Genomic DNA, 24,656 nt, shown 5'->3' on the forward strand with positions numbered 1-24,656 from the left:
CTGAATTGTGAAACAAAACAAGCAAAATAGCAAAAGGAAATGCTACATATATAAAAATTCTCTCTTCACTTTACAATTTTTAAAACCTACCAGCACCAGACCAGAACAATTCAGCACATTTTACCTTCAGCAAGGAAAGAATGGCAGAAATATAATAAGAAAAGAGGTAAGAGCTGCTTATACTCAATTTATCCCACAAATCTGGGATAAAGCCAAGAGAGAAATGGTCACCTAGAGAGAGCAATTATCTTTCTTATCGCAGGAGGAAGAACTGCTGCTGTCCTCCTCTGTAAATAAAGGGAGACTAGGTGGACTACTTTAGATGACTCAAAGACACCTACATCTAATTAGATGAAGCCTGCATTTTTATATCCTCCTGTTCTTCCTGATCCATTCAAGCATAACTATTCTTACAGCACATTGACACTTGAAATTATTTCCGAATTTGGAAACGTGACAGTGTAAATTAAAAATTCACTCAAAACATGCAATGACAATAACAGCAGCAGTCGTGTGAAAGAGACATTACAGAAGTGGGAGCAGATGACTAAAAAGCACACTCTCACAATCAGAAGAACGAGTATATCAACAACAGTTTCAACTCCTGCTTCAAATCTGTGTAATGTTTATAAGGATACAGACTTTTTATTTATTGTCCACCTTTTCTGTAATATACTTACAACTACTGTTTTCATACAGCTCCAAATTAAATTTATATACTGTAACATGCAGTACAGTTACAGTACTGCAATTCATATTTATTAAAATATATGTTTTATATACATACAACTAACTGTGACATATTATTTGTCTCTCCCTCCTTATAAATAATCTTGCTATCCCTGTGAAACTGTCAAGGTGGGTCCACTGTTAATGTAAAAAACTCATGAGGTCAAGACCGAAGTTCTTAAAATAATTCTGTTATTCATGTTCCACGCATGCCGTTTAAAGCCGTTCTTATGCCTTTGCCTCTTCATGCTTCCAGTTCTACTGCAGGAATCTCTCACAAATCTGAATTAATCTTATGTAAAAATTATCTCCAGAATAAACCTCAAAAGCGACCACTGAAGTCTAATGAAAAATTTATTATTCAACTGCTGACTTCCCAAAGCTGAAGCAGCCTCAAAAATACTCCAGCGATAACTCAAAGAAGGCAACAGTTTCCTTATTGTAGATGCACTAAACACTGGGGGATTTTATGGAAGTATTAATAAGTACATAAGCTATCTTATAGTCAGAGCTTTAGATTTGTTACATGGAATGCCATTTGTTGCAATATCTAAGTTTCTTCACCCACTACTCGCAAATAATCCAAATGTTCTCCATCCTGTGCTTGAGGGTTCTGTAATTATTGCTAACACAGGGCAAGGAAAAAGACTGAGAAGCAGGCACCATTGCAAGTCTAGCCCTCAAATCAATGCTAAGATGATGTGAGAAGCAATTACTTTCTTATTCACTTTGTGTCTCACTGGCCAGTGTTAGAAAGGCCACAGGTGGGAGCTGGGATGCAAGCATATGCGACACAACAGTCAGAAGAAAAGCCACACTGTTATAGCTGTTACAGTGTTTTGTCCTTAGGAATATACCTTTTTGCTGGACTACAAATCTTTGTCTATGAATTCCACTGTCTACAGTGGGATGAGGAGTAATTCATTAGAAAGTCTAAAAAGTAAAGCAGCAGAAGAAAGTATATTTCAGGCTTGCAAATGTCTCCTATTAATATCCACCTTATTTTCCTAGCTGTGGGGCTCCTTTAGGAAGAGCATTGCCAGCAAGTCAAGGCAGGTGATCCTCCCCCTCTACTCTGCCCCGCTGAGGCTACATCTGGAGTACTGTGTCCAGTGCTGGGTTCCCCAACACAACAGAGACATGGCACTACTGGAGACAGTCCAGCAGAGGGTTACAAAGATGATTAAGGGCATCTCTCATATGAGGATAGGCTGAGAGAGCTGGGACTATTCAGCCTGGAGAAGAGAAGACTGAGGGCGAGGATCTTATCAATGTGTATAAATATCTGAAGAGAGGACATAAGGAGGATGAGGCCAGAGTCTTCTCAGTGGTGCTGTGACAGGATGAGAGGCAACGGGCACAAATCGAAACGCAGGAAGTTCTGTCTGAACACAAGGAAAAACTTCTTTACAAGCAGGCATTTTGGAAAGACTCGCAAAGCCATTGAGAGGCCAAATGACAACATCTTGTACTTGCAGTGGTTGGTCCCACAGTAAATTAGGTATTTTGGTGCATGAAAGTACAGGCCTTGAATGTGCAAGATGCATAACAGAAGTGTATCTATAGTGAATCTAAGACAATATACAGACTCAAGTCTCTCCAGATTTAGGTAGAATAAAGACTACCAAAATGAATCCCTAAGTACCTTCTTTACCACTGCTAAATAAAAATCACATTGCTACTTTTCTTTCAGTATGCTATCCTAAGATGGAACTCTGAAGACGACTGGGAAAGAGAGTAGGAAGAACTAAGTAAGAAATAGATACCACATCTCAGTGCTGATTAGGTCCAACATCCATTTTATTTACTGCTAGGGAGAGAAAATGAAGTTTCATAAACTGAATTTGAAAGTTTTTGATAGAAGGTAGGAGGAATCCATCTTGCACATATGGAAATACAGTTTCTTAAAACATTTTGAGGATAGATGTGAATGTTTTCCTACTCGACTGTAACTCTGCAGAGGCTAAGTACTTTTTTTTTTTTTTTTAAACCCTCCTAAATGAGGTAAAAGATTATGTAGCATTTGTCAAATCCCTTTCAGAAGAGATGCCTACCTCACCTTTGGTCATTGGGTAGGCAATTCCAAACGGCAATGGGAAATTACAGATACCAAATGCTTTGAGGACTGCTCTTGAGTCTTCATACCTTCAAAATCCAAAGTTTGAGTGATGTGGATCTGCAGATGCCACTTTCTTATCTGGTAACAAAGACAACTCTTTCAAAGTAGAGGAGAGTTAACGGAACTAACATGACATTTGATCTCTGAGGACGATTTCTCAAGCATGGGTCTGACCAAACGTGGCACCTAAAACCTGTGGGAGCAAAAGGATCTGCTATGATCTTCTACAACAAGATAGCAGGATTTCTTCTGCAGGAGATCCGAGTGCAGTACCTGCTCAGAATAGAGTGTGGCTAGTAGTATCTGAGCAACACACCACACAGATATTGCTTAGACAGAGAATAACTGAAACATTGTTTTGTTCAGAAATGGTCTGCCAATTCCCCTTGTGACATTCTGAGCTAAGTATCCCAGAAAGAATGGGATTAGAAAAGAAATTATAATGACGACAATGACTCAAATTGTGGTACAGTTGGGCAATGCAGCTCTGGTGCCAGGACATAATGCTGAAAATAGCAAAGAGGATTCCCAAGGATATCTATTTCTCTGCCAAATACACCTCAGACCACAGTGGGCTCAGTCCATGATCATGGGGCATTATTTTCGTCACTGATTATAGCAATGAATGCCTACTGCAGGAGGCATCAGCCTGAAGAAGGATTATTCAGCTTCAGTCCAAGCTCCACTTCAGAAACAAAACTCAGATAGATCTAGCTCAAGATATGGGGCCCAAGCCTTACAAGACTGAAGAAAAAGTAGTAACAAAACAATCTTCTCTCTCTCTAATGTTGCTCTGCGCCAGTAGGGTGAATTGCAGTTTAGCATCTGACACTTCAAAGGCAACTATCAAGCATAGTGGTCAACAGATACTACTTGATTCTTGCTTTCTCAAAGCTACTCTCTTCCTCTTTGCCTTCTGAGGGGGGAGGAGGCTGCAGTGTTATGTGAAAATTTACTAAGTCAAAACCTATTTGAAAAGATAGAAGAATTCTCCCTGAAGAGACTGTTTAAAAGAACAGTTGTCAGATGCGACCACAGCTGTTCTCCTTCCATAAACAGTTATAGGAAAGAAAGGGGGATTCCACTTTTCATATCTTTGTACCTAGAAAATATACATTATACATTGGTCACCGCTAGCTATTCTTAGAGTCTGTTCCTGAATTCACGGATCACACATAGCATTTAAAGCAGGTTTCACAATGACACAGTTAAAGGAGATTGCACAGCTCTTACTAGCTGATATATGGAGCTATTATGACTTTCTAGTTTTTGTATTGCTCAAGACAAGCAAGAAAAACATTGCAGCCAGAATAGGAAAAAAAAGAAAAGAAAAATATTAAGAAAAAAGGTTTTCCCTTGACAAACGTAACAAAAAAGATGCACTATAACAGAAAGATGAGGTTGCGGAAATAGGAACAGCGTAACTATAAAATGTAATAGGACATTCTGTAAGTGTCCAGTTACCTTAATGCCAATATTACAGTTACTCTCTTTGTGTTCCTGTTGAGAGAGTTTGAAAAGACTTTTTTTCATCTGCAGCTCTAAACCTTTTAGACTGTGCCACGTTTGGCAGAAAACCTGGAACACTGAACTTACAAAACGTGGCATACTCTTCTGCTCTGTACGCAGTGCATTTCAATATTACTCTCTCATTCAACTGCCAGATGGTCATGAATAAATATAACACAATTTGAGCTCCTAACAAATAACACTCTTTAAAACATGGAGATACTAAGCCACACATAACATTTATAACTTAGCAGTAACAAGTCATCTATGCACGCACCTAATGTGGTTCTCAATGGAAGCATCTAATTTGTCCTATATATAAGAAAAAAGGTTACCTTTATATATTTATTGATGGACATGCTTATTAAATCACATATGAGATTTCCACAGTGTGTTTCAAATAAGCTGATACTGGTTAAATTCTCTCCAGTTAGATTTATGAAATGGTTAGCATATACAACTTGTCCTAAAACACAAGAGAAAATTAGACCTATTTAGTCCTGGCCGTGGTTCTATGAATACAAAGACAGACATTTTTTTTTTTTCTTCCTCTATACTGTATATCACAGAATTGGTTTGTTGAGCTGTGTGTAGTTTTCATTTACAAACTTCCTTGGGAAAGTTCATCTATTCTAAATTCAAGCTAGTGCCTTCATTATTACATAGCAAATGGATATTGTTCCGGTTGACAGTAGAATGGTTTGGCATTTCACAGCCTTTTACTGGCACAGCCTTTGCAGGGGAATAAAAATTTATTTATCTGCAAATTCCTCTTTGTCACATGCCAGTGCACATGTTCTGAAATCATGACATGTTTTACAGATATGCAAGTTGATGACAAACAATTCTAGAGAGGTCTAACACTTTCGTTAAGATGTGTTGATGTAAAAAGCTGGCATGATCATATTCCAACTTGAGCATTTGTAGACATTAACACAGATAACATGGTAAAGTTAAGAGGCTGTAAGATCGTATCTCACCAGCTTTCCAACAGTACAACTCCCTTGACATCAGTGGAACAGAAGATATGCAGACTGAGCCTGTATTTTATTCCTGGAAACGCAGGGTGAAGCTCTGAGCCCACTATCCTGCCATTGATTTCAGCAGTGTGATTTTTTCACTCAGCAGGCTTTATGGAATGAGATGAAAGCCTAAGAAATTCTACAAGGCATACAGAATACAAGACAAAAATAATATATGCAGACTTGTGCAATGTCTCAACTAGTGTGTGCAATGTCTCGACTAGTGAATTTTGTTGTCAAAAAGCACAGTTTTTTTCTTATGAGAAAGGATTACTATATTACTACTCGGAACTAGATCTAAAAATAAACACCAAATTTTGGAAGACAAATTACATCTTTATGGAGAAATTCTAAATATGCAATGCAAGATTCATGCAGAGAATGTAAATTCACTTCAAACTTTTTTTAATTTTCGTCAATTTTCTTAGGCAAAAATGGGAAAATCACAGGGGCAAGAAGAAAATTAACAACCACTCAATTTCACCAGTAAATCATAATGCTTTTCATAACCTTCCAAATCATGCTGTTTTTACACGTTCCCTCTACAAGCTCAAATTTTCAGAAGGACCTGGCCTTTCAAATGCTTGGTAAGGCACACTGTACATGGCTGGCATTGCACAAATGTTGAAATAGATATAACCCCATGGCCCCAAAACATTCTCAAAATACATGTATGTTTTCCTCTGCTAAGGGAAGCATCCGCCTCAATACTGTGCTAAAGTTTGTAGGTCCGAAAAATAAGAAGCCTGTTTTTGAAATACTGAATTCATAAAACTATTGAAAAACATTCCAAAAAAACTGAAGCATTTCTGAATGCAGTGGATAATGAATCAAGCAGGAGTACTTAGCTGATTAAGTGAATAGGAAATCTGTAATTAATTTAAACTGAAGTTATGTTACTCTCAAGCAAAACAAATAATCAAATAGCTATATTATTCTGGTTTTGTATGTCCACTTTAAAAAATATATTCAAACACTTACAAATCCATCATTTAGGATAGTACAGAAGTTAACGTCATATTATCCTACATTCACATATACTTTATTATAAATATTTCATGACAAAATATGATATTCTCTTTCAATTACATTTTGGATAATAACAGAATGCTTTGCTTTGACTAAATTCTGCTATCTTTCTTGCCTTTTTCAACGGGTTCAATTTAGTTGAAAGACTGGTAGAAGTATTTAAGGAACTACTAGAATGACTACATTGTAGTCTTAGCTTCAATATGTTCTTAACTCAACTCCTCTATAACAGCCAAGCAAAATTTTGCAGTCCTGTGCCGATTTGTGTTTTGAATATGTTCCTACTTATGTGATCGTGCGTATCAACTGAAGCACAGCTCCGGATTAAAACTGTTCACTCTCTGATAAAGACAAAGGAAAGATCATTTGAGAGCCAGCAGTCTTCCCATCCTTCTCCAAATGGCATCAAAAAAATAAAACAGGTTATCCCACAATGGATCATAAAAAAAAAACTTTCTAAGTTTTACAGAGCAAAGAACCAATCCACATGCTATCCATAAACACAGATGCGCAGTAACAGTGAAGATGTTAATCTGAGCAAGACTGCGTTGAGACAGCACTCAAAAGTGGGCTAATGCTAATCCAAGAGTTCAGATTCAATATCAATTATCGGGACTAAACAGACAGTGCACTCTAGACAGATCTCAATGTTACTCCAACTGTTGCAATTCCTATATAGAACTTATATAGGGGATTTATAATAACATAGAGTGTTGGTGTAAGGTAACACAATGATTATAGAAGAAAATTTTTTTTGTGATTTATTTTGCTGACAGGGAAATGAATAAATACATAAATAGTTCTCAAAAAGCAAAAAATGTTCTCTTCTGTATTTTAACACTACTCTAACAAACTGAACTGCTTTGAAGTTGGGTTCTTCAACTGCATCCTATGACCTTTTTTGTTCAGCTGCTTTGAACAGCTTACTCATATCAATCTACTCCTTGCCCTTTCAAAATCCATTAAAAAAAAAAAGTCTTGCCTTGCCCTTTTCTTGCTATATTTTTACAAACTCCTCTGACTGAGTCTTTGCCCAGTATCATCTTAATGTCATAAATGGTTAGAAATGTGGATTCTCCATTTTAAATCTTCACAAAACCTTCTCAGGAAGTCTAATAACGAAAGAGGGATCTGAAGCCTGAAACTGGAAGAATATTTCTCCTTTTGATGTTCTGACTCTCAAGACAACATGCATCCGAGATTCTTAGTAACAACTCATCCTTGGAGACTTTTCCAACATTGTTTGCATCACATTGCTGCGTGCTAGCATACATTCTAGATCTCTGCAAAAGCATTTTTATTTGTCAGAAGTATATTATTATTAAACATGTAGTCTGTTGCAAGTGTTAGTTGAGAAGAAACTCTGTAATACTCTGTCACGTTTTGATAGAACAAATTCCCAATACCATTTCATTTAATGTAAGCTATATTAAGGAAGGTTTAATCATAGAGGTGTGCTGCACAGTGAAACCAACATACAGAGACCAAACTATGTGGTAAGACTTGCAAAGGACCTGCCTTCACCATATTTGAGTCTAAGCAATTAAATACAGATATGCTCAGAAACTACTCTTAACAAAAAAGTAAATTATTCTAGACAATTTGAGATGAGAAATCTAGATAAGTCATATGCAGAAGAACACAATCAAGAAAAAAAACACTTACTCATCATTTTTTCATCTAGGACATGAAGAATTTCCAACACCAGCCAATGGATATCCAAATGGAGATGTAGTAAATGCCATGATGGAGGAAAGAGCTGTGATTAAAAAAATACACCCATTCAGTTTTTATTCATAACATTTCTTTAGTGAATTCTGGATGCTGCTAAGGCACATGAAGATGGGCATACATTTTGCCTACAGCAAACATTATTGATATCTACTAGCAAATCAACTGTAACATGCAATACATGTTATTCAGTGAAAGAAAAAAAGCTTCCAGACAAGTAATTCTGTCTGTAGAGCATGTAGAGCACAAAACCATGAAGACTTTAATCTGATCTAAACTACAATTTAGCCACAGTGTCTTGGTTCAGACTTGCCAATTATTATTATTATTATTTATTATTATTAAACATGCCTTTAGTTATCCTTTCCTTTCCAACAAAGCACTAGGTAGCACACAAAGTGTGCAGAGAGTGAAGTATACACTTAAAATATTTCCAAATGTTCAATATTCTTTTCCCTAAAGATTGCCGAAATTGTTTATTTCATCAGCTCAACATTAGTCCTACCGACAAGATAAATGAACAGAAAGATTCAAAATGCTGTTCCTCAGTGGATCATTCATGTCCAGATATTACAACCTAAGACTGAAATTTCTTCTTTTCTTTCTAAGAGATTGGAGCACTAGCTCAATGCTTTGATAGCACTAGTTATTATACACATGCACAAATCTTAGCGCTGTATACTTTACTAGTTTCAAATGTTGCAGCACCTACTTCCACGTCTGCAGTTTTCTTCTTCATATGCATGATTTTTTTCCTATTTTGAAATACATTTCAGAATATATTTATAAGTGCCCCTCCTCCTGGGAAGGTCAGAAATTCTAACCATTATCAAGGACAACCACTGAGAAATTTGTAACATGTTATACTCATTCGCGTCTATATATTTACCTGTAATTATTATTACCATTTGTATACTATAGGAGGAATTCTAAAAGGAGCAAAGGATAAGAAAGAAATAATAAATAAGCAAATCAAGAGCTCTTTGGTTGTATTTCAAGTATGGGGCAGCACTTAAGTTTAAAAAGGGAAAAAGAAACAAAATAAAAAGCATAAATTCATCTTCATTTCTGAAGAAAGGTTAATTCTCATTCAACTGTAATTTTTCAAGTCAAACACATACTGTAACACAACAATTTAAAATTACAATAGCTATCAACCTTTGCCTGATGTTGAATAGTAAATGCTGCCAGAACACTGCTAGGAAGTTCAAAAAGGTGACCAATTTGTAGGGTCAAAGCATGAAGCTCTTCCACCAACAGTGACGGTAGCTGGGCTTCCAGTTCTTCATATGGGTGGAGCATTCCATCATTTCCCGCTCTAGGCGGTTCCAGATACCTGAACAAACACACACAGAGACACGCAGTCAGAGAACGTGTAAGGAACAGCTAGACAAAGCTTAGTACATAAAATAAGTTAGTAAACTGTGTGCAAATCTCACCTGAAGATGAAAACTTTCACATAATGCAAAAACTCAATACATTGATGCCTGATGCTCTCTGCTTCAGAGTGCAAGTTTGCAGCTTGACCTGAAGTAAAGGAGAAGATCAATAGCTTAAAGTAGACCTGCCCATACTGTAACTCGTGAATCACATGAGGCCACCTTCTTTCCTGAAGCCAGGTTGGGGGAAGGTTGCAAGCCAGATGAATTGTTCTGGTGGCAATAACCCACTTTCAAAAGCCATCTTGCCAGAGGGATCCATAATTCTTTATCTTATCATCAAAGGCACATATCCAGATATGGAGGGAAGAGAAGGCAAACAATCATTACTAGAACAAATCACTCAGCCCTACTGCCCTGCTCCCTGTCTGCTTCCCAGAAGCCTTCAGAAAGGACAACAGTATGAAGCAATTTCTCAGCATCCTTTTCTCTTGGGAAAACTCATAAGTAGATGGACTTATGTGGAAACATGCTTTGTGACATCTCTTCCTGGGAAGCATCAGGTTGTACAGTGCCTTAGGTGCCTTAAGCCACGTAATGCTAAGAGCCTTCCATTTGCAATTCTGTAGCTTGCCTTTTGCTTGCAGCTGCGTATCCTTTCATCTAGTTACTGTGACTGTCTCTCCCCGAAACCTCTGTGGTAGCACTTTTCCTTTCCCTTGTTGCTTCCTGCTGTTATTCTCATGGTGTCACCCTTATCACCTTGCACCTGCAAGCCCGAACACCATTGTTAAGGCAAGCTTTATGTTAAGCAGTTGCCACTGGTGTGAGAATCACTCCTTATTTCCTCCACACAGCTTTTCCCTACAGCTTCTCTGGTAGCTTTTAGTTTATATTACAGGAAATCAAAACTTAGTGCATAACAAAGTAGACAGTGGTCATTTAGTACTCAGTAATTATTACCCGATAATATATATGCATACAAACCTAGCAACCAGTCAGCATACAACACTTGTACCTGATTAAGCATGTGCCAGCCATTGCTAAGAGCATCATAAACAGGAAAAACAAATACGGAATGTGAGTAGGTCCCAATGAAAGCTATATAACACTAGGGGAGAAGCATGGCAAAAAACTTTTTGCTGCCTGTTGTGCCAGACAGCACACCCAGGGGAAGATGATGATCTGAGGACTCCATTGCTTCTCTTCCCAGCTGGCCACTGAGGAGAGTTTTCCCTTTCCTTTTCTTTCTTTCTCTCCCTTAGTTTCCCCTCTTCACCTCAAGGCAACTTTGAAGTTCACGTATGCCACAAATAAGTGCATATAAGTCTGTCTCACAGTCTTTTGTGCAATAACACTCACTGAGTGAGCAGAGCAAATCAATTGGCACAAGCACAAGAATATTCCATAATCCAAATTCAGAAGCATTTCATATGGCCTCCACATTATACAGATCCCTGTAGCAAGTCTCCAAAGTTCCTTGAAATTGATAAGAAATTAAACAAAATATGATATATCTACATAAACATATATGCAAAGGAGTGTGCACAACAGATCTACTGAGCTAAAACCAAACTTGATTTTAAACTGCAAGAATAGCCCATTTATCTAAGATAACAGTAATACCTATCACCACACTGTCTGATCATTTTTAACACTTGTATCCTCACACTACACCTCTACTTCTACCATTCTCGTAGAAACGGGGAATTGAGGTATGGATGTATCAGTGACGTGCTTTATGTCACAAAGGTAGTTTGGTGCAAGGCATAAAATTCAATCCACATCTCGTAGACATGGCCTTGGCATACAGGAATGCTTCCTGAAGAGGACCCTAATCCGTTCCATGTGTCTTTTTCAGCATGATAGATTGTTTTTATTCAGCCTTCATTTCTCACGGTTTGGTCTAGGAGCACAAGCACATAGCATTTACACATTTCCCTGGGATTATCTCAGAGTTTTCAAACACTTTTATCAGTTCTGTGCCTGTTTTACATGCACCTTCAAGTATTAATCCCTGTTTGAGGCTAGTGAAAGAGTTAAAGCAGTGCTTCACCAGAAAAATCATCATGCTCACTATATTATTATTATTAAAGGCATTTCATACAATAGCCTATTTTAAAATAATTATTTTTGTAGTAAACTAACCATGCCTGAGCTTGAGTAACTGTAAAGTTGCATGCAAATTTTATTTCACAACTAAGTGCATACATGACCTAGCAGAAACAAACAGTAATACAAACAAACAAACAAACAGCAGCGACCCAGAATCTGAACTCCTGCTATGCAATTAGACCAGATATTAGTATAATGGATCCAGTATTAGAGAACTGGACATGGAGAAGTGTCCATGTTTCCACATTTTTTGACATTTTTCCGTATAACTTTTATACTGTTTTTAGTCTACTAGCTTATTTGACGAAAGGAGGAACAGAGTACAGAAAAGAGAACCAAGCAGATGCTTAAATTTAAGGAAAAAAGAGCTACAGAACAGTTACTTGGTGTCCAGCTATGATATAAATGTGCAAGTGTAATTTAAAATAAAGTTATTCCACTTAAGTATTAAATCTCAGCTAGAGCTATATTTTTAAGATACAATCAACAAAAGCATATGAAACAATCTTGCAGCTTAAGTTCATAGCAGTAATTTAAATGACACAGCATGACAATATCAAATGAAATTAATAATAAAAAGGTGTAAGAATATTTACTTGCACTCTTAGAACACTACCAATTTATTCGTAACAAGAAGATACTACAGACAGTATATAACTGAGTAATTACTGAACTTCTCAACTTGCTAAGTAATGCAGCCTTCAAGCTCACAATAAGCCCAAGGCTGCAATAATCCTTCAGAAACACAGTGTTTCTCATGCCCTAATATTTAATTCAAACAAACTGTTTTGTAGTGCTCCCATTTCATCGATCCTTTTGCAAAGATAAATGAAGTCTCTAAATAACTTCTAAACTCAGTAAATATAGCTAACTTGTGTAAACGTAAGCCAAAAGAACACTGTGCGGGGCAAAGAAGAGCCCTAACCAACTATCTTTATAACTAAAATAGTTGTTAGGAGCTTTGATACAACTTTCAATTTTTAATTAAACGAGTTTAAGTAAATGAGTTAAATAAGGTTTGCCAAATCCTGCCTCGTAGGAGACATCTTATCTTAGGTCAAGTCAAGTTAACACAGAATTCCCCACTGAGGTCAATAAAACCAGAATTTTGACCTGCGCATTTACTACACAAGGAAGATCCAGTTCCAAACTGACTCATTAACACTTCCAATTAGCATGGTCAGGTATCTGTTTCACACTAGCTTACATCAACTGGTTGCATACATTTGCACACCTATTGCAGGCTTATGCTGCTTATACGTTGTTCTGTGGCACGTACCACAAGCCCTTAGTCAAGAATTAAAGCACTAGTGTGTATAACTTACTTCTATAATGAAAATGCAGTCAAATATCTACCCCCATGTAAAATGAAGTGTGTTCAACTTACTGAAATCAGACGAACTCATCTGTATTAGGTTTTCCAACTTGTGGATTCGTTGCCTAATTAAAGAGATATAAAGGTTTATGGTATTCATATAAATGAAAGGTATTTAACAAAATTTTAATTAGGTTTTAAACAGAAATACAAAGCAAGGAACACATCTGCTCTGAGAAACTTTACAGAAATGTAATGTGGAAAACCCCATTTGAAGAAGGCTACAGACACATCTGGTGTTAAGGAGTAATACTGGACAGCCTTTTTGCTTGTTTCTAAAACTTTAAACAATAACGATAAATTATCTAAATACCAAAATGGAGGGGAAAAAAATAATTATACAAACTCCACGCTCCCTTTAAGTGATCTTCCCACAAACGTAACTCAATCTCCCTCACATTTGACACCCAAATAAACCTGAATGATAGCCCGCACAGCGTACACTGAACTAATTCACTTATGAATAAGTACTAGGAAATTCTGCCAGCAGCTTTCCCCTTTTCCTGCTTAACATGGTCTACTGCTTAACTTGTGCACACATCACACAGTTAATAGCAACAAATATAGTACAGTCAAGGAAGAAAGCATCTTTGGAAAAAGTAAAACAATACAGTTTTGGAGGGGAGAGATACCATTTTTAAATAATTTGTTGCTAACTGCCACTACACATGAGAATAAAGAAAAGCTGTAACACGGCTAAGTATTCAGTCATATTCTGCAGTAACTAATTTTCGAGCGGTCATCAAGTATAAGCTTCACAGAGATAACAGGACACTAAACTGAATACATAAAAAGTTCAACTGCACAAGACAAAGACTTTGAAAAGGCTGCCCACCTTGCTAGGCTCAAATTATGAAATACTACATAAATTGAGGAAGGAGTTCTCTACCTGCCTTTTCTTATACAGTCTACACACTTACTACAGCAGGATTCAAAATAGGATGCTCGACTCCAACCCAGAGCGGCTGTTCATAGAAAGAAAAAAAAAAAAAAAAAAGCTACACATATACACCACAACTACATACACAAAACAACATACACTTGTGAAAATTACGGAGATCTCCAAAAAGATCAAAAAAACGCAGACCTGTAACCTGTATATTATAGGGTAAGCACATTAAAACTACCTCCCTCAGCTTTTCCTTCCTTCAATAAAATCTACCTAGGATTACTTTCAGCCATTTAGTTCTTCCTCAATGCTGCATTTCGAGATGAATTTTTCAAGTATTTCAGCTGTGTAGAAAGGAAAGAAGTCTAAGATTGGACAACTTTATGGAAGGGGGCTGTTGAGGCTGAAGGTTAGAGAGAGTGAATCAGAAAAGAGCCACAGACAAAAAAAAAGAAAAGAAAAGAAAAAAGGAAAAACAATTTCCTACTGAACGTTAGAAGACAATACAGTGGCCTGATAAATAAAAGCACAAAGCAGGCATGATAAGCATGACAAAGACGTCCTCTGTTAAATAAGTCACTTAATTTCTTTTTGCATTTGTACCTCAAAGATTGATCCTCACTGGTTGTTAACCATTAAACCATTTCATTTTCAAATAAATACCCTCTGAGAGTTAAACCAACACCTCTGTTTACTAAAGAAATACATTGTCTCAACACACCCAGGTAAATGATTACATAATTGTTCTTCAATTTTAACTTACATATCTTCAATCACACTAAAAAAAATTACAGCTAAGAGTTCTGTTTACTGAGCAGTTATTCATTTTTTAATTGCAGTGATGTCATTATATTATTATTAAAATATTCATAAAATATTACATAATTATCCTTAATATTGTGAACATGTAAGAAAAAGTATATTTATAGACTAAGTTTCCATAAGCATGCATTTAAACATAGATATTATCTGTAGTTTATAGACTGAACTGTTTCCAGTCACCCGGTCCTCAAAGAGTACTTTCTTGTACTTTCACACATGATTTCTACACTGGAGAAACAAGATTTCCTACTTTCAGTTACCAATTGGTCTATAAATGAAAGTGTTCCATTTTATGACTAAACAAATGAACTGAAAGAGAGAACATTTTTGCAGGGACTTGTCACACCAAAAGACAGCTTAGCAACCAAACTCTCTCAGCCAACAGATAGCTGAAATCCGTCATGTCTACCCGTTCAGTGGTTTTATTCTTGAAAGCTTTTCCAATACGTACAGCTTGAATAACTTAAACCATAATAAAATATATTACACCCTATATTTGTGTCTATTACAATTAGAAGATAACTACAGATTGGGATTATTTTTGCAAAGAAAAATAGATTTGATTCCAAAGATCAATTACATTGCTGTTTGATTGCCCAAGGTGGTCAATTTTTGTTAATAAACAGATCAGATAGGATGCTGAAAGGGATCTAGTGCTTCTTTTAATTGTCTTCCTCTCTCTCTCACTACCAAGGAAAAAAACCAACCCACAGTCAAGACAAAATCTGCTTTAACAACCAAAACCAAATAATACTAGTTTTAAAACACCTCTTGTCATTTATGTCATCATATTTCGATGGACAGATCCAATTAATGACATTTCACACCATGCCCTTGGCCACACCCTCAAGGAATGGAAGAATCCACTAAAATCATAGGAATGATGGAACATATCACATATATTTGTGTATTGTACAAAAGCTCCTTTTCCGACCACCCTCTGTCTGTGCTGTACATCCTGAGGATTATCAGCAGCAAAGAGGATTATCAGTGATCTGTGTATTTGCATTGACCAGATTAAACATCTGCATTGAATTAGTCAAACACCGAGTAACTGTATCTGAAGAGATTGCTGAAGCTATGCTAATCCAAGCAATTGAAGAAAATGCTGCATTCAATATTTACAGTATTTGATTTTTAACCTCTGTTTTTTCCTTTATACATACATACAGGCCTCAAACGACTTGAAATATAGCACAATCTCATTTAAGGAAACCTGATGCTATCTATTCATGCACTCTGAAGCTAGACAAATAACATTACTATGCCTTCTAAATTAATCACAAAATTGTTTAGCAAATGTATTTATCAATCTTTATCTGGCTGTAGCTAAGATATGCACTACACTGCTTAGAAATGTATCAGTAAGTCGCATAATATTACAACACTATGACACATAATTTATTTCTTCCAATAATTCCATTTGTGTGTTTCCCACTACTTATCAGGGGATCATACAGATAACACAGTCTTTTTAGATACATGGCCCACAGTTTTACCTCAAGGGCTTAACAAACTATTTTAAATTTCTGACCATAAAATTATGAAAATGGATACAATTTCAGAAGTGTATTAATCATAAAATACATTAATGATATCATACCTAAGTAATCCAAAGAGAAGTCCACAGGATTCCACTAATGCCATTTCAGTAACCCACTGAAAGCCAAATATTTCCACTGTATCTTCTTCACAGTCATTTGGAGAAGGATCTAGTCTCAGCAAAACCCTGTAAAATAAAGTTAGCACTATTCACAAATTCCTCAGTAATAAGCCTAAGGATACAATGTCTACAGCTGACTTTCCTATCATTGCTATGTTATCAATATATCAGCAATATATATACTATAGATAGGAAAGGTTATACCTTTTGTAGTCATATATTATCTAGTATATAAAATAGGGAAACTGCCAGCTTTAACAGCATAAAAATATTGTCTATTTTCAGGGCACAGTAAGTTTTAGAAACTGCAGAAAAAAATAGCAAGCTACCACTCTGAAGCATCTTTATCCTTACAGAGGGGCCCATCTGAGGCATGACATGCAGTTTGTCCTTAACAGAAGAGGCTGCCACATTAGCTAGTGCTCTCCACCGGAAATGTACATTTGGAATCTTTCTCAGTGTATGTATACCACATGCCAAAAAACTAACTGTAGAACAAATATTTGCTTTTTTGTATACTTTTAAGAATATTTGTACAGAGCATTTATTGACAAAAGCATATGAATAAAAGTACAGCTTTAGGCAGCTGAACTGATGAGACATACTAAACATGACTTCATTATTATAACTTATTCTAATACTCGGCCAGGACTACCCCATGCTCTAGTCAAAGAAAGTCAGAATTCCTGCTTTACCTCAAACTGGAGAAAATCAGGCATGTGAACAGATTGTTGAAATATTCCAATTTTTCTGTATATTTTTCCTAACATGCTTTCTGAATATACTAATTATGTAAATACAAACATATTTCATTTAGGTGTTTCAAAAAGATTGTTTAAAAAAATAATCACTGCAAGTTACATTCTATAATAAAAACAAAGACATCAAAACAAATTTTGTCAGCATTTTTCTCCTGACTTTCATAAAATACTTCAGTGTAGATTAAGCCATATTCACTATGATGCAAGAAATGTTATTTCTATTTTAAAAATAATGCATTGGGCAAGCACTTGATTTGCATTGTATTACACAGCAATTCGCGTTCTCCCTGAGCTATGCGTTGTGATCAGTTCAGTACTCAGAGGCAGAAAGGGCATCTTATAACACCTAAAACTCACTCGTGATAACTGCCTAAACATTATCCTGTTTCAAAGCCTAGAGTAATTTATATCCAGTCACTATCATTCCAGGTAACAGAGTCAGAGGAGTCTCTCACACACAGGCTTTTCCAAAAGTTTACAATCCAAGTAGATAAGGTGACTAACGGGCAGGAGAACATAATTATCACTACAGTCATGATTTGGGAAGCCCGCGTATATACAAGCTCCTGAGTGAGCTTTCATATGAAATGGTTTTTGTCATGCAATGCCTCTTTGCCAGTGTGGAATCCGCTACTGATACGTTCATGCGGATGCAGGCTCTCTCATTCCTTTACTGAACACTAGTCTTAATGAATGTGCTCTGATCAAACAAAAAAACAAGATAGATAAGCTGGGGATTGGCAGGGGATGCCCCCATTAAGGCTTTATACAAAAGGCTGTGAAATCAAAGGTTATAAAACCAAAGTAACAGTGCAAAACCGTGAGAACTGGCAAGATAAATGCAGAGCAGGTACATTTAGACGTATCAATGTAAAAAAACAAAAAAAAAAAAACCAAAAAACCCTACAGTACTATGAAAGAAAGAAAGATTAAGCTATTGTAAGATAAACAAGACAACCAGTATCAGTAAATGGCACAGAAAGCTAACTCGGATCACAAGCAGAAAAGAAAATATTACCTAATCCAAAGTAACATTTTAGAATCTCATAAAAAAACACTTATTTGTTATGCACATGGCTTCTGAACCTTAAATCCAAAATGCTAGTAAAGAAAGCTTTAAGAAATACAGTGATAAAGCTACTAAGGACACGCCAAGGGAAGCTAAGCAGGGCAGCCATGTTTCTGTCACACAGGAAACAGAGAAATGGCCAGCATCCAGGAGAACACACAAATGCAAAAAGCACTTCCACAGCCTCCTCAGAAATTTAAGGGTATGAATCTTGAATGCTGTAACCCAACAGGGCAATTTTCGAGCATTCTGGCTAGAAGAGTTCTATTAAGACTGTAACACATCATTCACACCACCAAAGGTAAGTTCACAAAGCTAGGACCTGGACCTAGAACAATGTCCAAAGCACTGTATCAACAAAACTGCCCTTCCTGCTTTGGGGCATCACCAAGCTAATCTCAAGGTCATAAGAACTGACTGAAGAACTGATTTGGAGACTCTGCCAGCATTTTGAGACACCAAACACCTGTGGAAAGAACATTATAAATGCGCATTATGTTTGTAATTCAATATAAACCTACCTCTTAAGAGACCCACTTGCTAAATAAGACTCTGAAGAGAAGCTTCTCCCTCCATTTTGGTTGTCAAAAACACAGGAAAAACAAGATGGCTTGGAGTTCTCATTCTCCACTTCCATTGCGACCTCCAAGCTTTCAGTGAGGAATAGGGGTGTGAAGGAAGCCATAGAGTCATCATTCATTGTTTTCACTTGTTCTAGAAAAAATAAACAAGAATAAATAAAACTCAGTATTTTTACAAACAAATGTATCACTATTACATTTTCCCATAATCCCTCAACCCAGATGAGAATGCAGATCAGCTTAGCTGTAGTGTGAAACTAACAGGACACCTACGATCAAAAAAAAAGAGGCAGAGATGGCTTCACACCTTGTCACATACTTCTGCTACTTTGTGCAACAATGGATTTTGTCCTCCCCCATGGCAACTCGTTCAGGGAGTTAAATCAGCAAAAAACCGACCCTACAAAGGAACAAAACAGATCCATCTTCTGCTGGTTTAGTCCTCTGAATTCACTAGTTATGGGGTCAGAATACCACTAAGGTAAAATAGGAGGCAGGAACAGGTGCCATGAAAGAGAGCATGGGTGAGCTAATTTCAGTCGTACTTAGTTCTCTGAACACATTAGCTGCACCATGAAACAACATTCTGCATTAAATGCTCCTAGCTGTCCATGACTTTAAGGTAACATTACAGCAGAAGTTCTTTCTAAGCAACAGCAAATACACCCCCAGAAAAGTTATGTAACACTGAGATGCTGAATTACTGAAGTTGGCAAAACCACTGTAGAGCTAATTTTGATGTAGCCACGTTATAAGTTCTTGCAAAAATCCAACTTCCCAGGAATCTGCAAAAGGGAAATAAAACAAAAGGAGAAGGAAGACTGGGTCAAAAGGAAATCCACTGTATACTTGACAGTAGTGAACTAATATTTTAAATAACATACTGAAAGAGCAGAACTAGGCAAGAGATGCCACAGAGTTCTATAATAAACTGCAAGCAGTATAATTAAGACTATTAACTTTAAATCAGGTTTTCAATTTCATTGCTGACAGCTTACGTTACTGTTCTTGCATGAACCAATATACTCTGTCACGAGAGGTTCATAATACAGAAGCTTGACTAGAAAGTGAGCTCAATAAAATAAACAAACACACACATCTCTTGTCTCACCTTCCCCCCTCATTCACGCTCCTGCTGCGTAGTCTGCTGCGCAGCAGAAGCGGCGGCTACGACTGAAAGAACTGATGAGTTTAGCGGTCCAGTTTACAGAAGGCCCCTATAAACAGTTGGGTTGGCACAACAGTCAAGGCAGAAACAAGCAGCTAAAGCAACTCCCCAGATCAGCTTCTCTGACCAGGACAGTAGATCCTGACATTGCTGCTGCGGGTTTCAGAAGAAAGGCTATTCAATTTAAGCCATCTAAATCAACCCAAATGACAGAAAGCACTGAATAAGTACAAACTTAGGTTGTCAGTTCAAATTCATTACCAAGTTCTTGAAGTAGTCTTCCCCGAGTGACTTAATGTCACTTAAAGCACCATCTTTTTGCACTTTAAAAGCGTATGCTCAAGCAAAGCCTGAAACGATACCCGTTGTACAACTATTCCCTGTTGCAGCATCTCATCAGCTACCGGCGCCCAGTTTTGACCAGCGTTTTGAATATCGAAACTCAATCGCAACTTTGAAAACTGCAGTAAGACAGGACTGTTGCCGGCCAGGCTGAAGCAAGCTAAGGGAACCCCTTCACAGCTTTTGCCTAACGTACCAACCCCCTGTTTCAGCAGAACAAGACGGGGCAACAAAGATTTTTATAAAAGCCGTTCCCTACTATGAGCTACACGCGCATAATGGCGGAGCCGCCCTGCCACACGCCAGGCCCGACCCCCCGCCGCTCCCCTCACCCCCGCGGCGGCCGGGGCCAGGCGCCAGCCCCGCACACGGCGGGCGGGCGGGCGAGGAGAAGGGCCGCGCCGCCCCGCGCAATACCTGCGCCCTATGGCGGAGGCACCGCCAACCGCCACCGCGGCCGCCTCTCCCCTTCCGCACCCGGACACTTTTCCGTACGTCCCGCGCGCTACCGTCACCCCAGCACTGCGCAGGCGCCGGGGCGCCCATTGGCCACCGGCTGCCCCTTTCTGCTCCTCCTCCTCCTCCGCCTCCTCTTCCTGCTCCGCGGCGGCGGAGTCGCTCACGTCGCTCCCCTCAGCCCCTCACCCGGGGGTGGCGGCGCCTTCGCTCCTTCCCCCACAGCCGCCCGGGTGGGCCGCGGCGCCCTGGCTCGCCGCCCGCCCTTGCCGGTCGCCTCAGGGCCGAGCGCCGCGCGCGCGCCCCCAACGGCCGCCGCGCCATGGCCGCCGTGCCCGCCCGCCGGCCGCGGGCAGGGGCCGCCGGTGCCCACCGCCTCCTGGCCCCTCTCCCCGCTACCTGCTGGGCACACGCGTTGCCTGGCGCGGCCCTCGGGGGCAGCCTCCTCGCTGCCCTGGCCCCTGGCTCCTGCTCGCCCCGCACGTCGTCGCTCCCCGCGGCCGGGGTCGCTGAGCCTTGGAAGCTGTGCTGCCTCCCGTCCCTCTGTTAGGTCACAACGTGATGGTTGCTCACCCGCTTTTCTCATAATTCAGGCAGGCTTTCCCGGCAGGTGCTCACCCCTGCCAGCCCGTTGCTTCTCCTGCTGTTGGGTCAAGCGCTCCCGACTTCCTCCAGTGGCCCCAAGCCCCGCGCTGGCCCTGCGCTGGGCATCCCTTGCCCAGCCAGCCGCCGCAAGTTGTTTCTGGCCACCCTTCACCCAACGTCCACTGTCTTCCAGCTGCTAGGAAATCTGCCAAGTCAGACTGCCGCTTCCTAATCTTCCTATATTTCTGTTAGCCACCATGTCTTGGTGGGGTTTGTTCTAGCCCAGCCTATCTAACCCCTGTAGCAGAACCTGGTTTTCCACCGGCGCCTAAACTTGCCTCTTCCCGTGCTTGCTAGCAGCCATGGACATGAGCCCATCTCATCTTTTCTGATGCCATATAAACCGTTCTCCGTCCTTTGGGTCTCTCTCGGATGCTGCTCCCGTGTTCAGCAGTGTCCATCACGCAGGGGAAGTAGTGTTTAGCACATCTGAAATGCAGGCTAGGTGCTGCTGTTCTCATTTACTGAAATCTCTTCGTTGGTTATGACAGTTGGAGTAGGGGCCTGAGAGAAAGTCCTAAAACCTATACTTGGCATAACTTAGCTTAAAATACAATATGTACAAAATACATATTGTGCAGCTGGTGGCTTTTTGATCTTTCCAATAATTATTGCATTATTTGGGATTGCCTTTGTTTAGTTTAGTTTCGAAATGCTCTTCCAGTTTTGTTTTTTTTAGTGTAAATTAGCAGCAGTGCATGAAACTTCTGTTTCTAACTGGAAAGTTACTATAAAAAGTTCTGCTCTTGGTGCTACAGCTTGCTGGGAAAACTCTACTGCGATTAAAAAAGCTTCATTTGCTCTTGTGTGTGTAAGAAACCCTCATTTCCTTCTCTAAATTCCTGTCTAATTAAAAAAACAGTACATCATGGTTAAATAAAACTGTACCCAGGATAACCCTGATTTCCATATGCAGATTTATCTGCACTGACAGCCTCCTCTCCCTCTCTTAGTCTGTTTCCTCTCTCTCTCTCTCTCTCTCTCTCTCCCTCCCTCCTTCTCTCTCTCTCTCTCTCTCTCCCTCTCTCGCTCCCTCTCTCTTTCTCTCTATTGCATTGTGTCTGAATGATTTTCAGGGCTCCTTTATATTTTCTCTCTCGCATGCACATTGCTAAAATAACTAGACAAAGATGCAAGGTGGTTGCTGCAGTCCCTGTCTCTAGGAAGAAAACCTAGGAAAGCTCATGATGGCAATGCCACCTTTTCTTTTCTTTTTTTTTTCTTTTTTTTTCTTTTCCACCCGTACTCGGTGATTAAACTTCCCCGGGATGGGGAAGAAAAAGAAGCTGGAATGAAATTGGGTTGAGGAAAATCCCACTGCAGCAGCTGCAGCCAGCGGTGTGTGCTGCCAGATGTGCTAAGGTTCCTGGGGTCCTTGACACTAAAAGGCAGTATAAAAAATATTTGGAGACAAAAGCTGCATCCTCAGTGATCATTTCCTTTATTTAATATGGCAGCAGGCGCCGTGTGGGGGGGAAAAGCAACATGCTGGATATTGAATTGGACTTTCCTCCTTCCTAGGATGAAAGGATGTTATCTATCCCGTGCCAAGAGGGAACTGAGGTAAGAGAGCTATTCCAGCTGCTTCTTTTCTGTAGTATATATCCTAAGCGTTTTTTTGAAACGGGATATATACCGTTTGTGTGTGTGTGTGTGTGTGTATAACGTATATATGTAGTTGTTTATATGTGTGTATCTATATACACCCACACACACAAACGGTATGTATCCTGAGAGTCATTAAGTGGAAATGTTTTTCTTCTGTCTTTGCATCAACCCAGAAAAAGTTAATTCACCATGTATTTTCAGAGCTTGTTTGGACGGGTCATTTTGTGATTTTTTTTCCCAAATACGTTTTTGTTTCCAGAGAAGACTTCAGCAGTGACATCATGGGCGGTCACTGATGTTAAAACTGATTTGCAAAGTCTTAAAAAAAAATCAAGCAACTTTGCAATAAGAATTGCACTAGAGATTCATATGCTCTCTTTTTCGGAGGCATTCTAAATATTAGCACTCTTATTAAAGCGATAGTGAGATTTTTTTTTCTTTATTCTATCACAGAAGCGATGAATGCTGCATAATTGAGTACAGTATTTAATTTGGCTGTTGTGAAGCAAAAGAATAAGGTAATAATTTTTATTGTACTAATCAGACTCAAGATGTTCTCTGTGTTAATTGGGTTAAAAAAATTGCAGTACTTATTAGAAATTCTAATTTCACAATGCAGCACTGACAATAAGCTCAGCCAGTGAATTATTCACATCTTTAATTTGCTCACTTAATGACAGTGTTCTGTAATCAGAGTGCAGAGACTGCTTCCTATGCATTATGTATGACGTTCAGGACTTAAATGCAGGACATTATGAAGCCTCTCAGTGGCTCAGTAATTAGTTTTCCACAAGACGGGGCTTAGATATTCACAGATAAAAGTCTACGGCTGAGATAATGTTAAGGTGGTGACTCACACTAACAAAAGCGGGGAAGTTCAAATGTAATCCTGAAACTACTCTCCATTCTCACTCATTGTGCAGAGGTGCTGGGGGAGGGGAAGAAAGTCTTCCCCGCTAACCCGCGATGGTCCGTGTCTATAGGCAGCCCAAGAGAGCAAACTGGGGGTTGATTTAACTTTGTAGCCGTGTTTTTGGCAGCTTTTGTGAGCCGGAGGAGGGGGGTGGAGTTGTGCTTTGTGCCTTTTTTTAAAGGTTGTGAAAAGGGCAATAATATATACGCTGTCGTGGAGCACTCATTTATAGGCGAGATTAAATGTATTTTAAAGATTCTACCTAAATCACAGACATTGGTAACTTATGTCACACTACCTTTGATACAGGGAGCTACTTTGTTAAGTGTAGAAACTTTGGGAACACCTGATGCTTGCTGTTTTGCTGTTGTACCTTTTTCAGTTGCACTTTTTTCAGTTCTCATAGACTTTTAAGGTATACACATTGTAGAAAACGTGTTCTTTTTCCAACAGCACAGTCTCACCATCAAAAAATGGGTCTCATAATGCAAGCTGGTTCCTTTTTTCCGTGTTATCATTTACCTAGTGTTAAGCTGGGTGATTTAAATGTAGGGAAGGTGCACGGTTATGCAAATTTCCTACTTCTCCATGCTGCTTATTATGGAGTAAAAAAATGAGGACAATGGAGAAGAAATTGGAAAGAGAGTGTTGTTTTTCCATATTTGGTCACCAGTCAGGTTGGCAGCTGTACAGTTGTCCTGAGTTCTCACACTAGAACAATCATAATTTTT

The 24,656-nt window shown here is 38.9% G+C and overlaps 1 protein-coding gene and 1 long non-coding RNA gene across 12 annotated transcripts in view; one reads left to right on the top strand and one right to left on the bottom strand.

The window, feature by feature from the left end:
• Window positions 1-20,901, bottom strand: part of MMS22L (MMS22 like, DNA repair protein) — a 103,961-nt gene extending 83,060 nt beyond the window's left edge. For 2 of the 7 annotated variants that reach the window (XM_068937850.1, XM_068937852.1), the window contains exons 1-8: window positions 20,721-20,893; window positions 18,734-18,926; window positions 16,323-16,448; window positions 13,021-13,073; window positions 9,579-9,666; window positions 9,298-9,475; window positions 8,074-8,167; window positions 4,693-4,823 (exon numbers count right to left, since the gene is read on the bottom strand). In XM_068937850.1, the coding sequence (XP_068793951.1) occupies window positions 4,693-4,823; window positions 8,074-8,167; window positions 9,298-9,475; window positions 9,579-9,666; window positions 13,021-13,073; window positions 16,323-16,448; window positions 18,734-18,912 (849 nt within the window). In that variant the 5' untranslated portion in view covers window positions 18,913-18,926; window positions 20,721-20,893. Of the gene's footprint in view, window positions 1-4,692; window positions 4,824-8,073; window positions 8,168-9,297; window positions 9,476-9,578; window positions 9,667-13,020; window positions 13,074-16,322; window positions 16,449-18,733; window positions 18,927-19,100; window positions 19,194-19,497; window positions 19,579-20,635 lie in introns of those variants that run through there. The other 5 variants (XM_068937847.1, XM_068937848.1, XM_068937851.1 and 2 more) reach the window with 5 other exon arrangements.
• Window positions 20,902-21,359: 458 nt separating this feature from the next.
• The window catches only part of LOC138066722 (uncharacterized), a 148,291-nt gene continuing 144,994 nt past the window's right edge, over window positions 21,360-24,656 (top strand). For 4 of the 5 annotated variants that reach the window (XR_011140146.1, XR_011140142.1, XR_011140143.1 and 1 more), the window contains exon 1: window positions 21,360-22,967. This is a non-coding gene — a long non-coding RNA (uncharacterized lncRNA). Of the gene's footprint in view, window positions 22,968-23,465; window positions 23,531-24,656 lie in introns of all 5 variants that reach the window. The other variant, XR_011140145.1, reaches the window with a different exon arrangement.

This window comes from Struthio camelus, chromosome 3 (assembly GCF_040807025.1).
Source record: "Struthio camelus isolate bStrCam1 chromosome 3, bStrCam1.hap1, whole genome shotgun sequence".
NCBI classification, from domain to species: domain Eukaryota; kingdom Metazoa; phylum Chordata; class Aves; order Struthioniformes; family Struthionidae; genus Struthio; species Struthio camelus.